This window comes from Trachurus japonicus, chromosome 20 (genome assembly GCF_045865225.1).
Source record: "Trachurus japonicus isolate A0001 chromosome 20, Traja_1.0".
NCBI classification, from domain to species: Eukaryota; Metazoa; Chordata; class Actinopteri; order Carangiformes; family Carangidae; genus Trachurus; species Trachurus japonicus.
Window position 1 is genome coordinate 628,413 of NC_140926.1, and position 25,095 is coordinate 653,507.

At 44.0% G+C, this 25,095-nt stretch overlaps 2 protein-coding genes across 2 annotated transcripts in view; one reads left to right on the forward strand and one right to left on the reverse strand.

Moving 5' to 3' along the window:
• LOC146965785 (uncharacterized) overlaps positions 1–25,095 on the forward strand; it is a 97,524-nt gene that overhangs the window by 60,551 nt on the left and 11,878 nt on the right. Inside the window, exons 10-11 of the mRNA XM_085763975.1 lie at positions 12,268–12,419; positions 23,783–23,962. Of these exons, the coding sequence (XP_085620101.1) occupies positions 12,268–12,419; positions 23,783–23,962 (332 nt within the window). The remainder of the gene's footprint in view (positions 1–12,267; positions 12,420–23,782; positions 23,963–25,095) is intronic.
• palmdb (palmdelphin b) overlaps positions 1–25,095 on the reverse strand; it is a 168,632-nt gene that overhangs the window by 51,886 nt on the left and 91,651 nt on the right. The window lies entirely within an intron of this gene.

Genomic DNA, 25,095 nt, shown 5'->3' on the forward strand with positions numbered 1-25,095 from the left:
TAGAGAGACCAGAGGCAGCTTGGAGTGTATTGATTCCTATGGGACAATTTAATGTGAACACCGATTATGGTCTGTCCTTTCTCCCCACAGTCACTGAAGTAAATTTTGGACTCATTTTTCACAAGCCACATCTCTTCTGAACAGTTTGACACCAAAATGGTAATTTTCAGACGGAGAGATCCGGAGAAAATCCACTTTGTTCCAGACCTGTCTCTGTCTCTACGACACACTCTCGCCAGATTTGGCACAGATCTCCTAGGCAACGTCAAACAAACGGCCGTGAACTCCCGTGAAAATGATTTAAATTATTTTTGTCATGCTAAATATGACTGTTAGTAGTGTAAATATTTAATGTTATCATACGAAAATATAAATATCTCACTTTCATCTACCTACAAATTGTATAAATCCACACACACGTTCACAGACGAGGTGGTGACGGTTGGCCACGCCCATTTAGAGAGACAGGAAGTGAAACCATTTCATATCATTGGAGCAGCCGCTCATGGAGTATCTTTCCATTTATTGAATATCTTTGATTTGACGTCCTCCACACCTGTATGGGGTGTTAATTGAGTGTGAACAGGTCGTCATGGAGACCAGGCTGTAGACTTGTCGGTGTCAGATGTTCAGACTGAGTGAAACTATAAACTATATAAATAAACAGGTGGAAAACCTCTGTTGTTTCCTGTGAGCCGTCCAATCAGAAGCTGAGTCACCAGCACCAACAACAGGCAGTCTCCACGGCAACAAGAGGCTGACCATAATCACTACTCAGTCTGTAATAATCTGGACCGTTGTAGCCTAGTAACTGCTGCTTTGCACCGCATATTTAAATGTAATAGATATTTATTGATTATTTACTGTTATAATAAATAACGGCTCTTTGCACATTTCTGACTTTAATACTTTTATATAGCCTATATTTTATACTCAGTAGACTTAGTTGTTGCTACGAGCTGCAATGACAATGAAGCTTCGTCTTCTCCTTTAAATACACAGAGGAACTAACAGAGCTGCTGCCCCCCCCCCTCCCCCCCTCCTCCTCTTCAACTCCTTTTCTCTGATGATAATGTAGCTAAGGTGCAGCCGGAGGGGGAGGGGTGTGTGTGTGTGTCTGTGTGTGTGTGTGTGTGTGTCCATGTATGGCTGTAAACACAGAGCAACATCTCAGCCTGGCACCTCCTAGCACGCTGCCCCCCCCCTCCTCTTCCTCCTCCTCTTCTTCCTCTCTCTGTGTCTCTGAGTCGTCACAGTCGATCTCTCCCTCGGAGCTCAGATGTCCGTGGGTCAGTGAACGCAGCTCAACTTCCCTCCTCTAGTTTGGTCTCTGGAGAACTCACTCCCTGTGTGTCTGTGTGTGTGTTCACCTTTAGGTCACGTTAAATTCAAGTAATAGCAAACCGATCCCGATTAAAACCGCACATTGTGATATATAATTTAGTAGTGAATCGAAATTTGTCCAGAAGATGAAAAAAGAAGAAAATAAGTAGGAAGAAATCCACACAATAACAATAACAACAGTGCTCGGTGCGATTTCCCTGTGGCCCTAATAACAATGATGATGATGTTTTAAAAGGTCGACCTCACTGTGACATCACAGGAGGGGGGGGTTCTGATTGGACCATGACCAGGACATCAGACGGCTGTGTGATGTCACTGTGTGATGGAGGCGATGTGTCAGCGCTGAATTATTGACGACAGGTTTCTGATGATGACAAATGACTCTAGACTCGTCCTGATATCCTGCTGCTGCTCTTCATTTACTTCCTGAATCGGTCAGCTGAGCTCCCAGCTGATTGGTCACAATAGTTGCGTTTCCATCCACCTTTTTTCATTCGCATTTTCAAAAATTGCGAATAAATACTTGAATGGAAACGCCAGAAATTCGAATAAAGGCAGTAAATGCGCATAAAAGTTTATACGCTTGGAGGGGGTGGATTTGTCAGCGTATCGAATAAAGGAAATGTGAGTTTTTGTGATGGAAACAGATTATGTGAATTGAGGCAGAGTTTGTGGGTGAAGCTGCTGGACTTCACCCAGCGACGCCCCGGTGTCCCAGCTCTCCTCTCTGCACCGCGACACAAACGCGCTACGTAACCCGTAATGTTTTGTTTATGACGGTTAAGACGACACAATCACACGCCGTAACATCGTTATGTAACTTATTGATTTTTCACCGGCTTCGTATGTAAACAGATGCACATGGAGGAGAGGAGCGTAACCAAAACAGCTGAAAAGCGAGCAGACTGTCACAGTTCCCTACTGTCTTTCTGTGTAAATATCTCATGTTACAACATGAAAACCTGCAGCTTATATTCAAGTGCGGCCTATATAATATGTACAGTATTTTCTTTTAACATGTAGCTGGTGCGGCTTATACAGGTGCATCTATAGTCCGGAAAGTAAGTAAATTGTCCCTGATGTTGAGTGTCAACTGTTGGATACAGTCACGCTCTCTTATGACGTAATCTCACGGTGCTCCACTCCTCCTCTCTCAATAATCGCAAAACAATAATGAATGGAAACTGTCATAAATTCACATTTGCTTTTTGCGCATTTTCACAAAATCCGCTTTTAAATTCGATTCGACTTGGATGGAAACCCAGCTAGTGTGTGATGGAGGCGATGTGTCAGCACTGAATTATTGACGACAGGTTTCTGATGATGACACATGACTCTAGACTCGTCCTGATTGGCTGCTTCTGCTCTTCATTTACTTCCTGATTGGTCAGCTGAGCTCCCAGCGAGCCTGCTGATTGGTTGAGTTGAGTTGAGATTACTTTATTTATCCCGTAGGGCAATTCTGTTTCTACAGCTGACCACCACACCACAATCACATACACAAGCCTACCGGTAGCTACATACAATTGAGGAGGAAAGTGCAAGGACAGTGCAAAATTGAGATCAGGTAAGATAAAAGTACAAAAATATAATAAATACATGAGAGGGCAGTGTACATAAAAACACATTGTCAAAAACAGTACCAAAAACTACAGCTTCAAGCCAGCTGAGCATTCAACAGACTCATTTGATTGGTCGCAGTGTGATAGTGATGTCATTCACTGACTGTAATTAGGCTACTACTCTCTGGCACACACACACACACACACACACACACACACACATGGTTCACCTCTGTGTGTGTGTGTGTGTGTGTGTGGTGTTGATTCTACAGGTGTGTGGATGGGCAGAGAGTCTGACATCACACCATCAGCTGTGTTGCTAGGTAACTGGTCTGACATCACGCTGACAGAAATATCTGAGTCTTGTCTCCGGGCAACAAAGTGGATCGAAGGCGACTGGACGTGGATTTGTCTTCCTGAGACCAACACAGGATGAATACAGGGTTTTACATTATTACACATCGTCACAGACTGGTGTCGACTAACCAGTGACCTCGTTCAGCATCAGCCAATCAGCATTCAGCTGGTCACAGGCAGAAGGTTCACTTAGTCCTGTTTAAATGTGTGTCAGTGTGTTATTACTCTGTCCTAACGGTGACCTCAGCAGCCGTGGCCTTCAGCCTGTCAGAGGTCAGAGGTCACTGACCATGTCTCCATCCACACGTTTTTATTCACATTAATCGAATTAAAAATGTCTCATGGAAACAGTTAAATTAGATTAAATGTCATGAATATGGATAAAAAGTTGATACGGTCGATGTCATCAGATTTTCTCTTGATCGATACCAAGTTACTACAACAGATTCTGATGGAACTAGTTGTTTGTCTGATAAAAGTGAGTTGTGATCATGTTTCATGTGGATTCCTCTCCGTGTTGCAGCTGTTAAAGACACGGTGGAGTAAACTGGCTTCATGTGAACAGTCTCCATCTAACAGAAACAGTTTTTTAAATGCTGACGTTCACAAACCACCAGGTGACAGGTTCCTCTGCTGTCTGGAGGATTTAACACATGATGCATCTGCGTTAAAATGCTGTTTACATGCCGCTGTTGTCTGATGACAGGCATCTAACCCTATAAACACCAGCCTGCAGCCCAGTATAACTGCATGTTAGTTAGTATAACTTACAACTAGTATTAAGATTAAGATATACTTTATTAGTCCTTGACAGGAAACTTGTCTTGGGCAATATAACAATAACAATATACAGTAGGCTATATAACAATAGGCCTATTTATTTATATTGTCCGCCGTACGTGTGGCTCAGTGGTTTCCAGGCAACGACTCCAGCAGCCTGACCTCAGATAGTCGGTGACAGATGGAGGATGGACGTCCTTCTGTATTATATGATTCAGTACAAAATGAATGGAAACACCTTAAATAGCAATAAAACTATTCGATATGATCTCAGAACAGAATGACGTCATTACACACGGCTTTTTATTGGATTTAAAGGTCTGAGATGGGAACGTAGGCTACTTGAACCAACGTTATAGTATTGATCTTGAGATAATTCGATCAACTATGGATGGAAACATGGTGACAGTCAGACAGACTTGACCCTCTGTGGTTTTATTTTCTAGTGTTTTCAGCCTGTTAGCATGTTAGCTCCAGTAGCGTGTTGTCTTGTTTGTGTAGGCTAGCTGAGTCTCTGTAGTGAAGTGGGTCAGTGAACTGGGCCCTGGGGGAAGGGGGGGGGCATGGGGTTGATCCAGGTCCATGTTTCCCACCAGTCGTCTGTCCCCAGCTGGGGGGGGGGCAGCTTGTCCCTCTGTTCTATTTATAAAGCAATAACAACACACAGCACCAGCACATCTGTGTCCTCAAGTGTGTGTGGGTGTGTGTGTGTGTCTGTGTCTGTGTCTGTGTGTGTGTGGTGGTGGTGGTGGTGGGGGGGCGGGGGGGTCCAACGGTCAAGGTCATGTGGTTCTGCAGGAAACAGGAGCTGTGATGACATCACAGAGACCAGACCTGATACCTGTCCTCAGGTCTCCTCTCACAGCTCTGTTTGTGTGTGTGTGTGTGTGTGTGTGTGTGTGTGTGTGTGTGTGTGTGTGTGTGTGTGTGTGTGTGTGTGTGTGTGTGTCTGTGTGTGTGTGTCATTTTGGTGCAGATCGATACTTGGAGAGAAACTGGAGCCTCAGCAGCTTATTGATCCTCAGATCTTGTGACACACACAGACAGCCGGTCTCTTCCTGTGTCTTTCGTCCTGTCAGAGCAGCGGCCATTTTGTCTTCACCAACAGTTCAACTTTCTTTTGTTTTCGTGTCTTGTCTCACTCCCGAGTCCATGACCAGCAGATAGACACCATCCTTTCCACTGTGCGTGTAGTAACAAGGGAGATAGAGCCGTATCGCCGTAATTAGCTTAGCTCAAACACTGGAAGTGTATAGGTAGTGTTAGCCTGCCTCCACCTAAAGTCGCTAATTAGCTTAGCTCAAACACTGGAAGTGTATGGGTAGTGTTAGCCTGCCTCCACCTAAAGTCGCTAATTAGCTTAGCTCAAACACTGGAAGTGTATGGGTAGTGTTAGCCTGCCTCCACCTAAATTCGCTAATTAGCTTAGCTCAAACACTGGAAGTGTATAGGTAGTGTTAGCCTGCCTCCACCTAAAGTCGCTAATTAGCTTAGCTCAAACACTGGAAGTGTATAGGTAGTGTTAGCCTGCCTCCTACCTAAAGTCGCTAATTAGCTTAGCTCAAACACTGGAAGTGTATGGGTAGTGTTAGCCTGCCTCCACCTAAAGTCGCTAATTAGCTTAGCTCAAACACTGGAAGTGTATGGGTAGTGTTAGCCTGCCTCCACCTAAAGTCGCTAATTAGCTTAGCTCAAGCACTGGAAGTGTATAGGTAGTGTTAGCCTGCCTCCTACCTAAAGTCGCTAATTAGCTTAGCTCAAACACTGGAAGTGTATAGGTAGTGTTAGCCTGCCTCCACCTAAAGTCGCTAATTAGCTTAGCTCAAACACTGGAAGTGTATGGGTAGTGTTAGCCTGCCTCCACCTAAAGTCGCTAATTAGCTTAGCTCAAACACTGGAAGTGTATAGGTAGTGTTAGCCTGCCTCCACCTAAAGTCGCTAATTAGCTTAGCTCAAACACTGGAAGTGTATGGGTAGTGTTAGCCTGCCTCCACCTAAAGTCGCTAATTAGCTTAGCTCAAACACTGGAAGTGTATGGGTAGTGTTAGCCTGCCTCCACCTAAAGTCGCTAATTAGCTTAGCTCAAACACTGGAAGTGTATAGGTAGTGTTAGCCTGCCTCCACCTAAAGTCGCTAATTAGCTTAGCTCAAACACTGGAAGTGTATGGGTAGTGTTAGCCTGCCTCCACCTAAAGTCGCTAATTAGCTTAGCTCAAACGCTGGAAGTGTATGGGTAGTGTTAGCCTGCCTCCACCTAAAGTCGCTAATTAGCTTAGCTCAAACACTGGAAGTGTATGGGTAGTGTTAGCCTGCCTCCACCTAAAGTCGCTAATTAGCTTAGCTCAAACGCTGGAAGTGTATGGGTAGTGTTAGCCTGCCTCCACCTAAAGTCGCTAATTAGCTTAGCTCAAACACTGGAAGTGTATGGGTAGTGTTAGCCTGCCTCAGAGCTGACAAAACTCTCCGGTAAGGCATCTTGAGCGGTCAAATGCCGCTAACGGGACGAGATCGGTCAAAACGGAGGGTTCAAGCAAAGACGCTTTATTTTGGTTCAAGCTAGCTACATCGAGGGTAGGTTAGCTTCCTGTTTCAAAGTAAAAGCACAAATTCTATCGTCATGGTTTTCTGTATGTAAAGGGCAACGGGTGTTTTATTTTGTGAAAGTAACAGGAAGTGCGTTGGTAACAACGGCTAGCTTGAGTAGCGCTGAATTTGTCTGAACAAAATTATAAACAGCTGGTATTTAGACAAATTAACGACACACTGCTGATCTAAACGGCTACTTTCTCACCTAAACATGTTTGAAATGTGGATAAAGTGATATATTTACAGAGTTTAGAGCTAAAATGAACTGACTACTGATTTCAGCTCGGGTAGGAGGCAGGCTAACACTACCCATACACTTCCAGTGTTTGAGCTAGTGACTTTAGGTGGAGGCAGGCTAACACTACCTACCGTAAAACACCAAATAAAGGCCCGGGCGTTTATTTGCTTAAATCGCTCAAATCAACAGGCGTTTATTAGGGACCTGCGTTTATTTGGGACCTGCGTTTATTAATAGTGTTCAACCTGGACCTCCTTCTGGGGAAAGAGGCTTCACTCTGTGGCGGCAGGCGGCGGTGGAACGATACGTGCGTTTCTCGAGGCATTACTGTAAATACGGCCAGGGCGGACTCGTTCTCTGTCTCGCTGACCTCCGCCGTCCTGGCCCGCACAGGTACCAGGAGACTGAGACCTCCCGTCATGTCGGTCCTCCGCCCTCTCTGATCCGCCGCAAGTTGCAAAAACCCTGCGGACGCCCAGTCTCTCCACTCCTCTCCCACACTTCAGCACCTGTTGGCTCGCTCCACCGTCCTTTTTTTTTTTTTTTTCTTTTTTGATTGATTGAATGAAGTAGGCCTATAACTAATAATAATGCAACGTGTAGCCTAACTAAACACGCGTATGAGTAATCAGAGAACAGTAGGCTGTTTACGCTACTTTTAAAAGGAGTAAAGTCATTTAAAACAAGGAGCGAGCCGAGCCGACACTGTGCAGCCCAGGACAGGTGCTGAAGGTCGGATGAGAGGAGTGGACAGACCGGGCAGGAGCAACCAGCTGACGTCTCGTCGGTCCTCGGCCGACTTTAATGTCACGAGACACCCGCTATATTTGCATAGAATATTTTTTGGCAACCAGAAAAACAATGTTTGACCCGGCGTTTATTTGGGATGGGCGTTTAATATAAAAAATATTTTGCTACACCCCTTGTTACTGCACGCACAGTGGAAAGGATGGTGTCTATCTGCTGGTCATGGACTCGGGAGTGAGGCAAGACACGGACAAATTAATGTTGACGTATCCCTTTAAGGAGGAAATGATGAGTTTTTAGGTCAAAGTTCAAGGGCGTGATGATGTCATACAACACAGTCACCTATGGAGCTTTAACTGATTCACACATACAGATTGTAATAGTTTATTATTTATTCCTAAAGCTGCAGGGTTAGGGACGAGGATGATGATGATGATGATGATGAGGATGATGATGAGGATGAGGATGAGGATGATGATGAAGAGGATGAAGAGTCAGCCAGAGCCTCAGTATTTGGGGCAGCAGGCCGGTTTATCTGGGACAGAGTAAATAAACTACTCTGTGTTCACGGAGATGTGTTTTAATACACACACACACACACACACACACACACACACACACACACACACACACACACACACACACACACACACACACAGACACACACACACACACACACACACACACACACACACACACAGTTGGTTAATGGTGGTTGTTTGTGCTCAGGAGTTATGGGATGTTTCCAGGCTCTTCCTCTGAGGTACAGACCCCCCCCGCCCCCTGTTATCTAACCATCCACTGTTCTCTGGGGCTGTGTGTGTGTGTGTGTGTGTGTGTGTGTGTGTGTGTGTGTGTGTGTGTGTGTGAGGCTGCCCACTCACGTTGCTGCTGGTCGACACGTGCCACGGTGCACCACACACACAGACACACACATCTAATGAAAATGGAACCATTACGCTTGAATTCCTCGGCTCACACACACACTTACACACACACACAGACAGACACACACACACACACACACACACACACACACACACACACACACACACACACACACAGACACACACTCGGGCCAGTGAGTATTGAATGTTCTCTATGCAGACAAATCTGATCCACTAATGTGGCTCTAACCCACATCCAGAGGCTCAGGATGATTAAATGCTACAGTCCAAACTCACTTACACACACACACACACACACACACACACACACACACACACACACACACACACACACACACACACACACACACACAGACACACACGCTGCCTCAGCTGCAGTTTCCTGCGGTCCCATATACACACACAAAAAAAACCACACAAAGCCCATTCACATCACTGCTCTGTTGTGTGATCTCATCAGTGTCTCAGTCACAACACAAACACACACACAGACACACACATACAGACACACACACACACACACACACACACACACACACACACACACACACACACTCTGTCTGACCGGCGCTGCAGTAAACAGTAAACAACAGAGTTTAGTTTCTCTGAGCTCAGAGAAGATGATGAGGATGATGAAGATGTGAACCTGGTTTAATCCTAAATTGACAAATTAAACCACGGACCGTCATTGGACAACATTTTATAGCAAACACCAGAAATACACAAATATATTTGTTCTGAGACTGAAGAATGTCACTTTTTTAGTTGATGTACCTATGTTCAAATTAGGATTTAGCATTTTTGGAAATATTGTAGAGACATTTCTAGAAACAAAGTGGTAGGCCTACAATTTTTCCAAAAACATTTACAGTAAACATGTCTAGGAAAATGTGGTCAAAATTCTCAAAAAAAAAAAAAAAATTCTAGAAAAACAGAGTTAAAGATTTTCTAGAAAAAAGACTCTGATCTTACGAGGTTGGTTTTCATCCAAGAGATGCTCCATTCTCCCTGGAACTAGTTACTAGGCATTGGTTTAACCAGAACTAGAGACAAGGGACACATGGAGCTGAGTTAGAGGAGACGTGTTCTGTCCCTTTTCCACAGATTAAAATAGTTCCCAGGCATCTTAAAGACAAGTCTGGGGCCAAGAGCCTTCAGAAAGGGATATTTCCATAATATATAAAAAATCTTTATATACAGCTCTGGAAAAAATGAAGAGACCACTCCCAAAATTATCAGTTTCTCTGGTTTTACTATTTATAGGAATGTGTTTGAGTAAAATTCAAATTTTTTGTTTTATTCTATCAAATACCGACAACATTTCTCCCAAAATTGAAAAAAAAAAAGTGTCATTTAGAGCTTTATTGGCTAATGACTAAACTAGTCTAAACAACCAAAATATCGTCTTACTCAAAGTCTTTTCAGACCTTGAATAATAATAATAATAAAAATGCAAAGAAAACATGTTCATATTTATTCCTAAACAACACAGCAAGAATATTTCAACTCAGGAAAAGAAAAGAACGACTGTCGTACATGTAGAGATGCTTTTACTGTAAGAAACATAAGTCTATCTATCTATCTATCTATCTATCTATCTATCTATCTATCTATCTATCTATCTATCTATCTATCTATCTATCTATCTATCTATCTATCTATCTATCTATCTATCTATCTATCTATCTATCTATCTATCTAGCAGAGTTGAGGTAGAAATCCTACAGAGTTCCTCTTTAAAGATGGCCGACAGCCCCTCCCAGTCTGTGAGGTCATATAGTGTTGCCCCCCCCCCTCAGTGTGTTGCCCCACGCTGCCCCCCCCCTCAGTGCTGCCCCCCTGAGGTCGACCCCGGTCACTTCACTGCTGTTACATGACGTTTCCCCTCCGGCTGCTTCCTCCTCTAAGTGCATCTCTGTCTCGTAGCCGCTGTGTGTGTGTGTGTGTGTGTGTGTGTGTGTGTGTGTGTGTGTCCGTCTCTCTCTGTCTTCTGTCTCCACGGTGATTTGTCGCCGTGGAGACAACATCCTCCTGTGATCAGGTGTGTGTGTATTTTTAGCGGCGGCGGCGGTGCAGGTAAAAGGAACAAACGCTCCGTCACTTCACAGCTGGTTTATTTTTACTCCTGTCTGATGTCGACGGAACAATAAAGTTTATTAATAAAAACAAAATAATAAAGTTTATTGAAGAGCTGAGCCGGCGAGGAAGGGAGGGAGGGAGGGAGGGAGGGAGGGAGGGAGCGGCCATGTTGATGTCACAGGTCACAAACAGCTGTGTTGCTGCTGCCATGACGGAGGCAGCTGATGGATCACCATGGTTACTGTGTTTCTGTGTTAACTGCTCCTGCTCGGAGACGGTCGTCATGGTTACACCTGAGCTGAAAACATGAAATGATCATCATGTATGTTCATGTATGAAGCCGTGGTATGACATCATGAGTTCATCCTGTTAATGAACATGTTATATTTCTAATTGGTTGGTTGGTTGATTGATTGGTTGATTGGTTGGTTGGTTGATTGATTGGTTGGTTGATTGATTGGTTGATTGATTGATTGATTGATTGGTTGATTGGTTGGTTGATTGATTGATTGGTTGGTTGGTTGGTTGATTGATTGGTTGATTGGTTGGTTGATTGGTTGGTTGATTGATTGATTGGTTGGTTGATTGATTGATTGGTTGGTTGATTGATTGATTGATTGGTTGATTGGTTGGTTGATTGATTGATTGGTTGGTTGATTGGTTGATTGGTTGGTTGATTGATTGATTGGTTGATTGATTGGTTGATTGATTGGTTGATTATTGGTTATTGATTCCTGCCTGAACAGCTGCGTCCAGATGTTCAGCTTCAGTCTCGGTCATGAACTCGTCAGTGTCAGATGATGTCACTGTGTGATGTGATGTGTTGTTGACACGGTAACACACAGCCACGGGCAGAGCTCAGCTGCTCCGTCGCCATAGTAACAGCACTGACACACTTTTCCTCCTGAGTTCATGGTCTTTGTTCCTACAGCTGCAGCTGCCAATCACTGATCTGATCGATCTATTGATTAGGACGGTGGTTCTCAAACTGTTTTACATCGAGGACCTAAACTGACACAAATGAGACCTCGGACCCACTGGACAAACACCAGAACTACACAAATATTTGTTCTGAGACTGAAACATTACTTTTTTAGTCAATGAACATTCAAATTATGGCCAATGGTGTGAATTTGTGGAAATATTGTAGAGAATTTCTGGTAAAAAAACTGGTACAATTTCTCCAGAAACGTTTAAACATTTCTAGTTTTTCAAAAATTCTAGAAAAAGTGGGTTTTCTAAACATTTCCAAAATAAATATATAGGAATAAATAAAGTAAAAAAGAAAAAAAAAGTGGTAAAAAACTTCCATTAAAAAAAACTGTGGTCAAATTTCTCCCAAAACGTTTTTCAGAATTCCTAGAAAAAGTGGTCAAATTCTTTTTTTTTAAAGTAGCCTAAATTATAAAGTGTTTAAAAAATAAAAAAAAATCTCGAAAAAGTGGTCAAATTTCTAAAAATAAATAAATAAAAACTTTAAAAAAAAGAAAGTGGTAAAAAATGTCTCTCTCTCAAAAAAAATCTTTTTGAAAAAGTTTCTAGAAAAAAGTGGTCAAATTTCAAGTTGGATTTGGAAAGTTGGAGACCACTGGATGAGGATGCAGTTGGTTTACAGTTGATTGTGTGTGTCATATTAACCTTTGCCCCCCCCCCCCTCCTCTCACAGCGGTGGTGATACCCGACGGCGCCTCAGAGAAGGCGGGGTTTGGAGACGAGCTCGGCAGCGAGGAGGATCTGCTCTACGAGGACTTCCGTGGCTCCGGCCATCGCTTCGGTCACCCGGGGGGAGGAGGGGGGGAGCAGCTCGCCATCAACGAGGTAGGTGACGTCACACCGGGGGGGGGGTTTCATGGTCGAAGGTCAAAGGTCAAGATCACTGTGACATCACAAACTCATTAGGACAGTTTTACCAAAGATCATCTATATTTTAACAAGATGTCTCACTACAAGCTGCAATGATATGAAACGTTACAGCTTCACTTCCTGTCTCCTAAAGTGGGCGTGGTCACGTCCCTCCACCTCCTGTTGTGAATGTGTGTGTGGATTTATAAAAGTTGTAAAGGAAAGTGAGATGTTTATACTGTATTTACCCATGAGAGCAAATATTTGTGGGCCTTTGTAGAGATTAGTGTCAGATCTGGAGAGAGAGAGTTGTTTTCATGTCTAAATGTTCAGTAGAGATGTGTCTTGTGATAAAATTAGTCCAGTATTTACTTCAGTGACTCTGGAGAATGGAGAAGAATCGACCACAGTCTGAGCTCATGTTCACTTCTCCCATTGGAGTCAATAGACTCAAGACCTGCTGCTGCTGGTCTCCTAAAGGGGGCGGAGTCACAGTCTGCCGGTCTCCTAAAGGGGGCGGAGTCACGGTCTGCCGGTCTCCTAAAGGGGGCGGAGTCACAGTCTGCTGGTCTCCTAAAGGGGGCGGAGTCACGGTCTGCTGGTCTCCTAAAGGGGGCGGAGTCACGGTCTGTTGGTCTCCTAAAGGGGGCGGAGTCACGGTCTGCTGGTCTCCTAAAGGGAGCGGAGTCACGGTCTGTTGGTCTCCTAAAGGGGGCGGAGCCACGGTCCGCTGGTCTCCTAAAGGGAGCGGAGTCATAGTCTGCTGGTCTCCTAAAGGGGGCGGAGTCACTGTCTGTTGGTCTCCTAAAGGGGGCGGAGCTATGGTCTGATGGTCTCCTAAAGGGGGCGGAGTCACGGTCTGTTGGTCCCCTAAAGGGGGCGGAGTCACTGTCCGCTGGTCTCCTAAAGGGGGCGGAGTCACGGTCTGTTGGTCCCCTAAAGGGGGCGGAGTCACGGTCTGTTGGTCCCCTAAAGGGGGCGGAGTCACGGTCTGTTGGTCTCCTAAAGGGGGCGGAGTCACGGTCTATTGGTCTCCTAAAGGGGGCGGAGTCACGGTCTGTTGGTCTCCTAAAGGGGGCGGAGTCACGGTCTGTTGGTCTCCTAAAGGGGGCGGAGTCACGGTCTGCTGGTCTCCTAAAGGGGGCGGAGTCACGGTCTGTTGGTCTCCTAAAGGGGGCGGAGTCACGGTCTATTGGTCTCCTAAAGGGGGCGGAGTCACGGTCTGCTGGTCTCCTAAAGGGGGCGGAGCCACGGTCCGCTGGTCTCCTAAAGGGAGCGGAGTCATAGTCTGCTGGTCTCCTAAAGGGGGCGGAGTCACTGTCTGTTGGTCTCCTAAAGGGGGCGGAGTCACGGTCTGTTGGTCTCCTAAAGGGGGCGGAGTCACGGTCTGTTGGTCCCCTAAAGGGGGCGGAGTCACTGTCCGCTGGTCTCCTAAAGGGGGCGGAGTCACGGTCTGTTGGTCCCCTAAAGGGGGCGGAGTCACGGTCTGTTGGTCCCCTAAAGGGGGCGGAGTCACGGTCTGCTGGTCTCCTAAAGGGGGCGGAGTCACGGTCCGTTGGTCTCCTAAAGGGGGCGGAGTCACGGTCTGTTGGTCTCCTAAAGGGGGCGGAGTCACGGTCTGTTGGTCTCCTAAAGGGGGCGGAGTCACGGTCTGTTGGTCTCCTAAAGGGGGCGGAGTCACGGTCTGTTGGTCTCCTAAAGAGTCATGGTCTAAACCGTCTTTGTTTAACTCGATGTTAAAGTGTCAAACTTCAAACTTCACTGTGACATCATCATAATGTTTGTCACCGTAGTAACCATGTTTCCTGTAACATGTAACCTTAGCAACCAGAAGCTCAGCTCATATTTTTGATATTTCTGATGTTTCATAACTCTAATGTAAACAAAGAGGGAGAGACTGTGTAAACCTGCGTGTGTGTGTGTCTCTCTCTCTTTGTGTGTGTGTGTGTCTCTCTCTCTTTGTGTGTGTGTGTGTGTGTGTGTGTCTGTGTGTGTGTGTGTGTGTGTGTGTGTGTGTGTGTGTGTGTGTGTGTGTGTGTGTGTGTGTGTGTGTGTGTGTGTGTGTGTGTGTGTGACGCAGCAGAGGAAAATGTCTCTCTCTACCTTCTGGTGAAAACAAGCTCTGAGGCTGCTGCATTATTTGGTTGTCATGGAAACCTGCTGTGGATGGTGCTGATGCACCAGCTCAGTGGAGGGGAGAGTGTGTGTGTGTGTGTGTGTGTGCAGCCTGTCAGACACGACTCGGGGCTCAGACAGTTGTAATAAACCAGGTAACGACCTGTCACTGAGCTTCAACTCAGCTGAACATACTCGGCTTCACAGTAGAATGCTGTATAAACATTCTACTGTGAAGCCGAGTATGTTCAGCCTGTGTGACGATGTCTCAATGTTCTCTAATGTAACAGCTAATACTCCTGATGTTGTTGTTGTTAATGAAAATCACAGAGAGGTTCATTCATTCATTCATTCAGGAGGTGGGCTGTACCTTTAACTACAGCCTAGAGGCCTTTCTGACCAAAGCAGCTGAAGCAGACCATCTCTCAGCTGGGCTACAGATGTAAACTTCTAGTCTTTATATTTGGTAGTCTGGGGCATGTGCATAAGTTGGTTGTGAGGGGCCTTCAGACGGCCGGCCTCCCTAAAAGAAGAGCTAAACAGTTGGCCAGGTGCTGCTCAGTCTCAGTTATTATTGGTAGCTGTTCAATCTGGAGGAGACGATGTGTTTTGTATCCTTGAATGTCTGTTTTCTATCTGATCTGAGGTCAGTTTCTATGTAACTGTGTTCAGCTGCCCAGGTGCTTTGTGACTGACCGTCTCCCATTGTCAACTGCACTGGCAGAGTTTATGTCCCTTGTGCAAGAACCCTTGTACTTCTTTATATGTGGGCATAAATACATATTTCAAATGTGTGAGAGAGAGTAGTCGACTCTCTGCTGCCTCCGTGTGGCTCAGACTGGAACAACACACAGTTACACAAACACAACACAACACCTTACTGATCACTAATCAATGAAGAAGAGCAGAGGAACAACACAACACACAACATTAACACATATTATGACACATTAAAACACATTTGATTTTAATAATCAAATATACAAATATCCTTAAATATACCGATATGCACTGTCACATTCTTCTTTTTGTTGGTTGCCATTGCACTATTATATTATTATATTTTAAAACCTACTACCACCTCTTCTATTGTTTTAAAAATATTTTTCTTTTTATATTCTTGTATCTTTATTTATTCTATGCAAATGACCAGAAGGTAAAGTAAGAATTTCACTGTATTTACTATATTTACTATAATTATATGTGACAAATAACGTGAAGTTGAACTTGAAAGATTAAAATAATCAGATCATTACATCATTTTATAATATAACTAATTCATTAATTTGATTTAGAATCAAATCAATGAGTTGAAGAATGAACGTATGTGAGTGCAGCACACACACACACACACACACACACACACACACACACACACACACACACACCGTTTCCCTAGAGATCCATCCATTATTCTGCATGGCCTCTCCATCGTACCGCTCCCTCTCCTCTCCTCTCCTCCCCCCTCCCAGAGGTTGGTTGCTATGGCGCTGCCTCAGCTACTCCGGTATCCAGGATACGCTGACACATACCCCGGCCCCTGATTGGCTGCTGTGTGAGTGAGGGGGAGGGGCCACGGGGAGAGAGGAAGGAGAGGAAGGGAAGGGAAGGAGGAGAGAGGAAAAAAAAAGAGAAGTGGGTGATGGTGATGGAGGCAGCGCAGCTTCAGGCTCGACACCATCAGCTCCATCTTTACTGAGCCACGAGGAGGAGGAGGAGAGGAGGAGGAGAGGAGGAGGAGGAGCAGCTGTTTACAGAAGGAGAAGAGGAGGAGAGGAGGAGGAGAAGAGGAGGAGAAGAGGAGGAGGAGGAGGAGGAGAGATGACGATGAAGAGGAGAGATGCAGCGTCGTACATCCTGACATCCTGACCGACAGAGAGAAGAGACGAAACAGGGAGGGGAAAAGGAGCTGGGAGGAGAAAGGAGCCGAGGAGGAGGAGGAGGAGGAGAGGAGGAGAAGAGGAGGAGAGGAGGAGAAGAGGAGAAGAGGAGGAGAAGAGGAGGAGAAGAGGAGAAGAGGAGGAGGAGGAGTAGAGATGCAGCATCGTTCATCCTGACCGACAGAGAGAAGAGAAACAAGGAGGGAGAAAGGAGCCAAGGAGGAGTAGGAGAGGAGGAGCAGCTGTTTACAGAAGGAGAGAAGGAGCAGAGGAGAAGAGGAGGAGAAGAGGAGGAGAAGAGGAGGAGAGGAGGAGGAGGAGGAGAAGAGGAGGAGGAGTAGAGATGCATCGTCGTTCATCCTGACGTCCTGACCGACAGAGAGAAGAGAAACAAGGAGGGGAAAAGGAGCCGAGGAGGAGTAGGAGAGGAGGAGCAGCTGTTTACAGAAGGAGAGAAGGAGCAGAGGAGAAGAGGAGAAGAGGAGGAGGAGGAGAGGAGAAGAGGAGGAGAAGAGGAGGAGAGGAGGAGGAGCTGCACTCCTTCACGCTGACTCTCCGGCCCCCCCTGACGCCATCGCCGCCGGCGGCCGGCGACGGCACCGTGGCAGGAGAAGCAGCAGCGGCGGCGGCGGCGGCGGCAGCGAGCGGAAGAGAACAGAGGAGAGGAGCGGCGGTAAAGGAGGAAGAGAGGGAGAAAGAGGAGGAGGAGAGGAAGGAGGAGGAGGAGAGGGAGGGGGGAGGGGGGAGGAGGGGGAGGCGGGGGGGAGGAAGAGGAGAGGGAGAAGCGGTGTGGTGCGGCGGCGGCTCGGCGCTGAGGGAGCGGCGGCAGCAGAGGGGGAGGGGAGGCGGAGGTGGTGAGGAAGAGGAGGAGGGGGAGGGAGAGGAAGACGAGGCCCGGGGGCTGCTGCTGATGATGGCCAGGGGGGGGGGGCAGTGGGGGGGTCGGGGGGGGCCGGTGGAGCAGCCGCCAGCAGCAGCAGCAGCAGAGGGTCGGGCTGGTCAACACGGTGCTGCGCTGCAACATGCCCCCCGACACCCAGAAGGTGGTCGTCTTCATCATCATGATGCTGCTCATCGTCATCAACGTGGTGCTCATGTTCCTGCTGGCCTTCCAGTAGACACACACACAGAGACACAGAGACACAAAGAGACAAAGAGACAGAGATACAAAGACTCACAAAGACACACACACAGACATACACAGAGACACAAAGACACAAAGAGACTCACAGACGGATGCTTGTACGAGGCTGAGCAGCTGAGAGCAGAACGAGAGGAAGAGGAGGAGGAAGGTGGATGGGAATCCAACATGGCAGCAGCAGATCACAGGTACAAGGAGGAAGAGGAGGAGGAGGAGGGGCCAGGTGTGTGTGTCTGTGTGTAACTGTGTCACTATCATCCTCAACAACTCTGTATATGTATGTGTGTGTGTGTGTGTGTGTGTGTGCAGGGCCGGCCCTAAGTAAAGCTTTATTCTGGGGCCTCAATAGACCATCATCATCATAATAATAATAATACTGTAATAATAACCTCTCTGGTAACACTTTACAATAAGGGTCCCTTAATTAACATTAGTTAGTACATTATTAAAGCAGAACCGCCGTGAAGTGGTACCAGTTCGATCTGGTACGAGTTCACGGGTCAGAAGTTACGAGTGGCCGTTATAGTGACTTTCACAGGTAAAACAGGTCGGAGAAACACGAGTGGGTTGCCTGGGATGCTACAAAGTCGTAAGTCGTGACTTGAAGCTGTAATTTACGATTTCAAAAGCCTGCCTGGAACGCAGCATTAGCCAAAACCACCGGATCGCTTACTTCTGCTTTAAGGATTAATTAACTGTTTACAGATATATTAACAATCATTATTATGTATTACTTAGGATTAGGAAACACATTAATTAATGTAGCCTATTAGTAAACAGTTAATTAATGTTTACTACTCAAAGTTAGTTAATAAATGATTAACTAATAATAAAAGTTGAATAATGTAATTAGTTATCATTATGTATGCATTACTCAGCATTAATTAACACATTAGTTTATACATTAATGCTTAATAATGTACTAACTAATGTTAATGAAGGGAGCCTTATTGTAAAGTGTTACCTCATCTCTACACTGCAAAAACTCAAATATCTTACCAAGAATCAGGGTTCCCACTTGTCCCGGAAAACCTGGAAAATGGTTGACCAGTCATGGAAAACACATGGAAAATGAGAAAAACAAGTAAAATGTCCTGGGAAATGATCTATCACATCCGCTACCAGAGCTCTGTGTGTTTGCTGTTTTCAGACCTCACTAAGGATTTATTTTCTAAAAAAAAAAAGTGCCTAGTGAGAAAACTAGAGACTTTGAGTTGATGAGTGTTTCCATGTTTGTGTTGTTCTATGATAAATTCATAGGAATTTCTAAGCGTGTAACTGTAAGAGGTTATTGCAGAACTTAGAGCCACAGACTGCACATCTTTAAACCAGACGGAAAGAGTTTAGTTTCGACTAGAAATGAGACATTTTGACAAGAAATAAGACAAATATTCTTGGAAAGATGTAGAGTTTTTGCAGTGTATGATAATATCCACATGTTTCTTCATCATGTAACAGACCAGAACAGCTGTAACTTCTGCATTACGATGACATCATGAATGAAACTGTGAACTCATCATCACACAACAGCTTCAACACAAACAACACGTTTGTTGAGTGGCTGTGATTGGCTCCTGAGTCCAGTCACATGACCAGTATGAAAAGCAGCTTCAGTTTAAACGTTAGAGCTTCACAAAGTGAATGTGGTTTCTGCTCTGTGTTGTGGATGAAGTCAGAGAATCAGCTCTGTGACTAAAACACCAGTTTCTACCAGTACTACTAGTACAGGTTTCTGCTCCTTCCAAGTTGAGTTCAGTGAGATAATCTTCACATATGAACTCTTTTTCTACCATATCTGAAGCTTAATGCCACGTCCAGAAGTAAAAAGCTAACGTACGGCTTTAACGGACGACTACACATCACCACCACTAAGCTTTCTACTGGTTTCAGCTGCTTTATGGTAAAAACATTGTCTAATGGGGAAATAGGACTGTTTCTACTTGTTGAAGAGCCATAAATAACATCAGATAACCTCCATAAGACACTCTGGTCTGTTGGTGATAGTAGATTGAATCTCCTTGATGTTTACAAAGTTAGAAAACCAGCATCAGAACAATAGTGACGGACGAGAGTTTCACTATATTTATCTAAGTTTTCATGTTACTATCACCGTTTAGACTAATCTGATGTTTGTAAAGTTTATAAAACCAATGATTGGACAAACATTACTATTTCTGTGTGCACATTTTTGTAATTAGTCATGGTTATCAGAGATTAGCCGGGCTAACGGTTAGCTACCTGTTTAACTTTAATAACTCAGTGACTCAATAAACGCTCCATGAAAAAATATTTTCTCCAGCGGATATCTGAGTTCCAACATGACTGAGCTAACTGGAGTAGTTTCATGTCGTGTCCCACAACGGGAGGGTTTTAACATCTGACGTCCTGCTGTTAGCTTAGCTACCGTTAGCTTAGCTACCGTTAGCTGTCCCTGTCAGCTGAGCCACTGATGCTTTCTAGACACCGTGATTCCCCCAAACTGAATAAATACAACACATAGCAACACAAAACACACACACAGAAATAGTAATGTTTCTTCAATCATTTCAGATTTGTCTAAACGGTGATAGGGCGTGAAAAATATGAGATATAGCTAAACTCTCGTTAGCTACTAGCTACTGATCTCATTCAAATTACAGCTGGTTTTCTACCAGGAAGTAGAATGTAAACAACAAGGAGATTCGGTCTATCGGCTACTGATATTGATCATTTACACACACTAGTCACCTACTACAAACTTATTTCATTCTTCTAATCTGTCGTTACAACTCATCCTCCCACGTGTTTTTACTCATCAATGGTTTTTAATCAGCTCAAAGTTGATTTACACTGAAACAGCTGAGTGACAAACTGAATGTCAGAATGAACCAATAGACGATGTCATCTGTTCTTTGTGTTGTTTTTTTGTTTTTAAGTAAACTGCAGCAACAACAGTTACAAAGAGTAACTGTAACTATTGTAACTAATGTAACTACCAGGACACTATAGATATAAAACAGTAGTTGGCTTATTGGGCCAGCTCTGTGTGTGTGTGTGTGTGTGTGTGTGTGTGTGTTACGTCCTCTCGGCTCATTGGCTCCTGTCGGTCACGTGACCCTTCAGACTGTTTTCATATTAAAACCATTCACAGTATTTTAGATCTTTATTGATTGTTTAATTATCAATGCATTGATCTGTGTCCAGCTCATTGATCTGTATGTTAATTAATGCATGAATATATTGTTGATGATGTCATCGACACATGTGCACATCTGTCTGTTCATGTTCAGGTCTGAGACTTTAACATTAATGACACCAACTTATATAAATATTAACCATTTATTAAATGTATGTTGCTTTAATAAACTTATATCAAACACATGAAATTAACACAAATGGTCAAAACATTTTATTTTATATAAAAATATTCATCACAGATTTTGATTATAGAAATTCTGCTGTGGGTTTTTCATCAGTTTTATAAACTAAACTCGTATCCTCATGTTTGTATGTGATGATGATGATGATGATGATGCACATCACACACATCAGGTCAGACGTCATGTGTCTTTGTGTGTGTGTGTGATATCAACTACTATAACAGAGTGTAATGAACCTTTAAGATGATGTAACTCTCTACAGCTACAGCTGATCAAATCAGATCAGATTCATCTAAATATGTTTATTGATACGAATGGAAAGAGAATTAAAATCTAAACATACAGAATCTAAAACACGACTGGATGAGAATAAAAAAAACGTTAAAAGGAAAATTAAATTTAAAGAAACTGAAACAACGTGAGAATTAAATTTGATGAGATTTGGTGAGACGTTCGAGTCCCTCTGTGACTGTAGGAAACTGCAGTGACACGTCTCAGTGTCCCTCATGTTATCACATATAACAGCTTTAACCCAGTGTCACCTGAACGCACCACGTAAACAAACCTCAGAGACACGAGGACGATGAGGACGACGAGGAAGCAGCGTGTTTCGTCCTCGTCTTTACTCATCATGAGTGTAAACCTTAAACATTAGGCAAGGCACCTTTATTTATATAACACATTCATACCAAGGCAACTCACTGTGCTTTACATAAAGACACAACATCACCAGGTGTGTGTGTGTGTGTGTGTGTGTGTGTCTCTGCAGCAGAGAGGACGAGGAGAGAAGGTGATGTGGGCGTGTTGCCTAGCAACAGCCTCATCGTCTGCTTCCCTCGTCGTCATGAGGACGAGTGGAGCTGAGAGAGAGGAGGGGGGGGGGGGGTCGTGATCAGGAGGTGAATCAAACAGATTTGTGTGGGGTTTTTTTTAAGGCAAATTTTATTGACAATTCAGGTATTACATTTAGTAAAACATACAAAACAAAGAACAATACAAAGCCAGGGGGTCGCAGTATTCAAAATAGTATACAAAACATTGCTATTAATCCAATAAAATATTATATAAAATGCATAACTCAGTGGTTTTAATAGCTTTTTTGTTTGATGAATATTGGATAGTTGTTAAGTATTGTTTGAGTTCCTTCTCAAAAATTAAAAACAATGGATTGTGATCAGCGAATTTGCATTTGTGTAGGCTATGTGGTATTTTGCAAGTAGAACAAGCAGGTTGATGATGTAATAATGATCTTTGTTGTTGGCAGGATAGGAGTGGAACCCAAACAGCACAGAGACACACCAGACAAGATGTTCTGAGAAATAAAAGTACAAACATCTGGCCAGAGAGCAGATGAAAAGGGACAGGACCAGAACAGATGATAAAGATCTTCTTCACATTGTTTGCAGAATGAACAGTCCACATCAATGTCTTTTTTGTATCTACGTAAAAATAGTTTGCAGGGATAAAATCTATGGATCATTTTAAAAGAAACTTCTTTAATCTTATTTATAATCAGAAATTTAGAGGGAAGGCACCATATTTTTTTCCAGTTCAAGTCTGGAGTAAAGTTATTCCAGTGAGAAATTACATTTGGAACAGAGATCAAGGCCCAATCCCATTTCTCTTTTTTACCCCTACCCCTCGCCCCTCGCCCCTTGAAACGGAGCTACAAGGGGTAGGGGTAGAAAGTCAACCCCTCCGAATTGGGACACCCCTTCAACAGTCACATACGTCATCACGTAGTCTCACTGGCTTTTACGTAAGCTGATGCGGCGAGCTTTTACCAGAAATCAAATAGCGTGTACCATATAACTTAATAAAATAAGATAAAACTTAATGCAGACTGATCGGTTCATTGTAAAACATTTATTTACTGATGTAAATGTGGTGATTTCTGTACACAGAGCCTAGAGGCAGCGCTGCTCTTCTGTCTGATACATGAAGTTTCACTTTTCATCCAAATAAACTAATGCTACTGCCACAATTGTCAGATTTCATCAATTAGACCAACATTTAAATGCTAAAAAGAATTTAACATGCTGGTGGTAAACCTCTAAAAACCCGCGGATAAGTTAATTAACGACCGCCTTCTCTCCCGGCGGGACCGGGACGAGGACGTAATTTGGCCGGCGGAGCAGCTCTGCAGACCGGCTGCTGCCTCTGTGAGGAGCCGCTTCCTCCTGGAGCTTCACTTCTCCGAAAAATCGTCGGAGTAAACTTCTAACCCGCCGTCATTTGGGTAAACTAACCGCACATTTGGGACCTAAACAATTACTTTCTCGCAAGAAAAAATATTAAAACTTAATAAAGTGACGTAATAACAGCGCTACAGCAAGAAATAAAACAGCTTTTCGTTTTACAGCCACCGCTGCCGGCTGCCGCAAGATGCATTCTGGGAAACTTTTCATACCCCTCCGTTTAGAGTGTGCCTCTGAAAAATCTCCGTTTGGAGGGGTCTGTAGCCCTACCACTTCCCCTTACCCCTCTGTCCTAACGGGAACTGGGACACCCCCACCCCTACACGTGAACGCACAAAACGGAGGGGTAGGGGTAAGTAGTAGGGCCAAGGGGGGAAATGGGACTGGGCCTAAGTCCTTTTGAAATAAGGCACGTATATTACAGTTGTTATTACTTTTCTTAGTAGAGAAACAGATCTGACCAACAGTAGTGACAGCGGGGTCTAACTCCAAAGAAGACAGATTTATGTGTGAGTCCTCAGTGATGTCACAGCCTTTGACCTTTGACCTTTGACCTTTGACCTTTGACCTGGGCTGTGTGTGAGTGAGTGGCGGTGCGTTCGCTGCGGTCGGGACATCTGAACGTGGTGTCGTCCTGTTCTTCCAGCTCATCAGCGATGGCAGCGTGGTGTTCGCCGAGGCGCTGTGGGACCACGTCACCATGGACGACCAGGAGCTGGGCTTCAAGGCCGGTGACGTCATCGAGGTAGTGGACGCCACCAACAAGGAGTGGTGGTGGGGGCGCATCATGGACAGCGAGGGCTGGTTCCCCGCCAGCTTCGTACGGGTGAGACCAGCTCACACCGCAAAACTCTACATCTTTCCAAGAATATTTGTCTTATTTCTTGTCAAAATGTCTCATTTCTATGTAAAACTAAACTCTTCCCACTTAAAATAAGACTCATCACCTAAAAATGTACTTGTTTTTAGATCATTTTCACTTGTTTCAAACAAATCTTCACTTGAAATAAGTAGAAAAATCTGCCAGTGAAAGCAAGTTTTTTGTGCTTGTAATAAGAAAGAAAAACAATTTTTCTATTTCAAGTGAAAATATGCTTGATAGAGGTAAAAATGTGTCTAAAAACAAGCTACACTGCAAAAACTCAAATCTTTCCAAGAATATTTGTCTTATTTCTTGTCAAAATGTCTCATTTCTAGTCAAAACTAATCTCTTTCCACTTAAAACAAGACTCATCACCTAAAAATGAACTTGTTTTTAGATCATTTTCACTTGTTTCAAACTAATTTTCACTTGAAATAAGTAGAAAAATCTGCCAGTGAAAGTAAGTTTTCTGTGTTTGTAATAAGAAAGAAAAACTTGCTCCACTGTCAGATTTTTCTACTTATTTCAAGTGAAAATCTGCTTGAAAGAAGTAAAAAGTGTCTAAAAACAAGCTGCTTTTTATGTGATGAGTCTTATTTTAAGTAGAATGAGATTAGTCTTGACTAGAAATAAGACAAATATTCTTGGTAAGAGTTTGGAGTTTTTGCAGTGCACCTGAATGCAACATCAAGAATACGTTCAGATACGCAACCGCACTGCTAGATGGGGGGAATTCCTACGTACTATACCTTTAATGTTAATGTTTGTTACTGTTACTGTAGGTGGTAACTGACCTTCTTGCAGTAAACCAAGTGAAAATATGTTTGAAAAAAGTAAAAAAAAGTCTTAAAACAAGCTACTTTTTAATGTGATGAGTCTTATTTTAGGTAGAATGAGATCAAGTGAAAATGATCTAAAAACAAGTTCATTTTTAGGTGATGAGTCTTATTTTAAGTGGAAAGAGATTAGTTTTGACAAGAAATAAGACAAATAAGTAACCTACCTTTAGGTAGAATGAGATTTGTTTTGACTAGAAATGACATTTTGACTAGAAATAAGACAGATATTCTTGGTAAGACATTTGAGTTTTTGCAGTG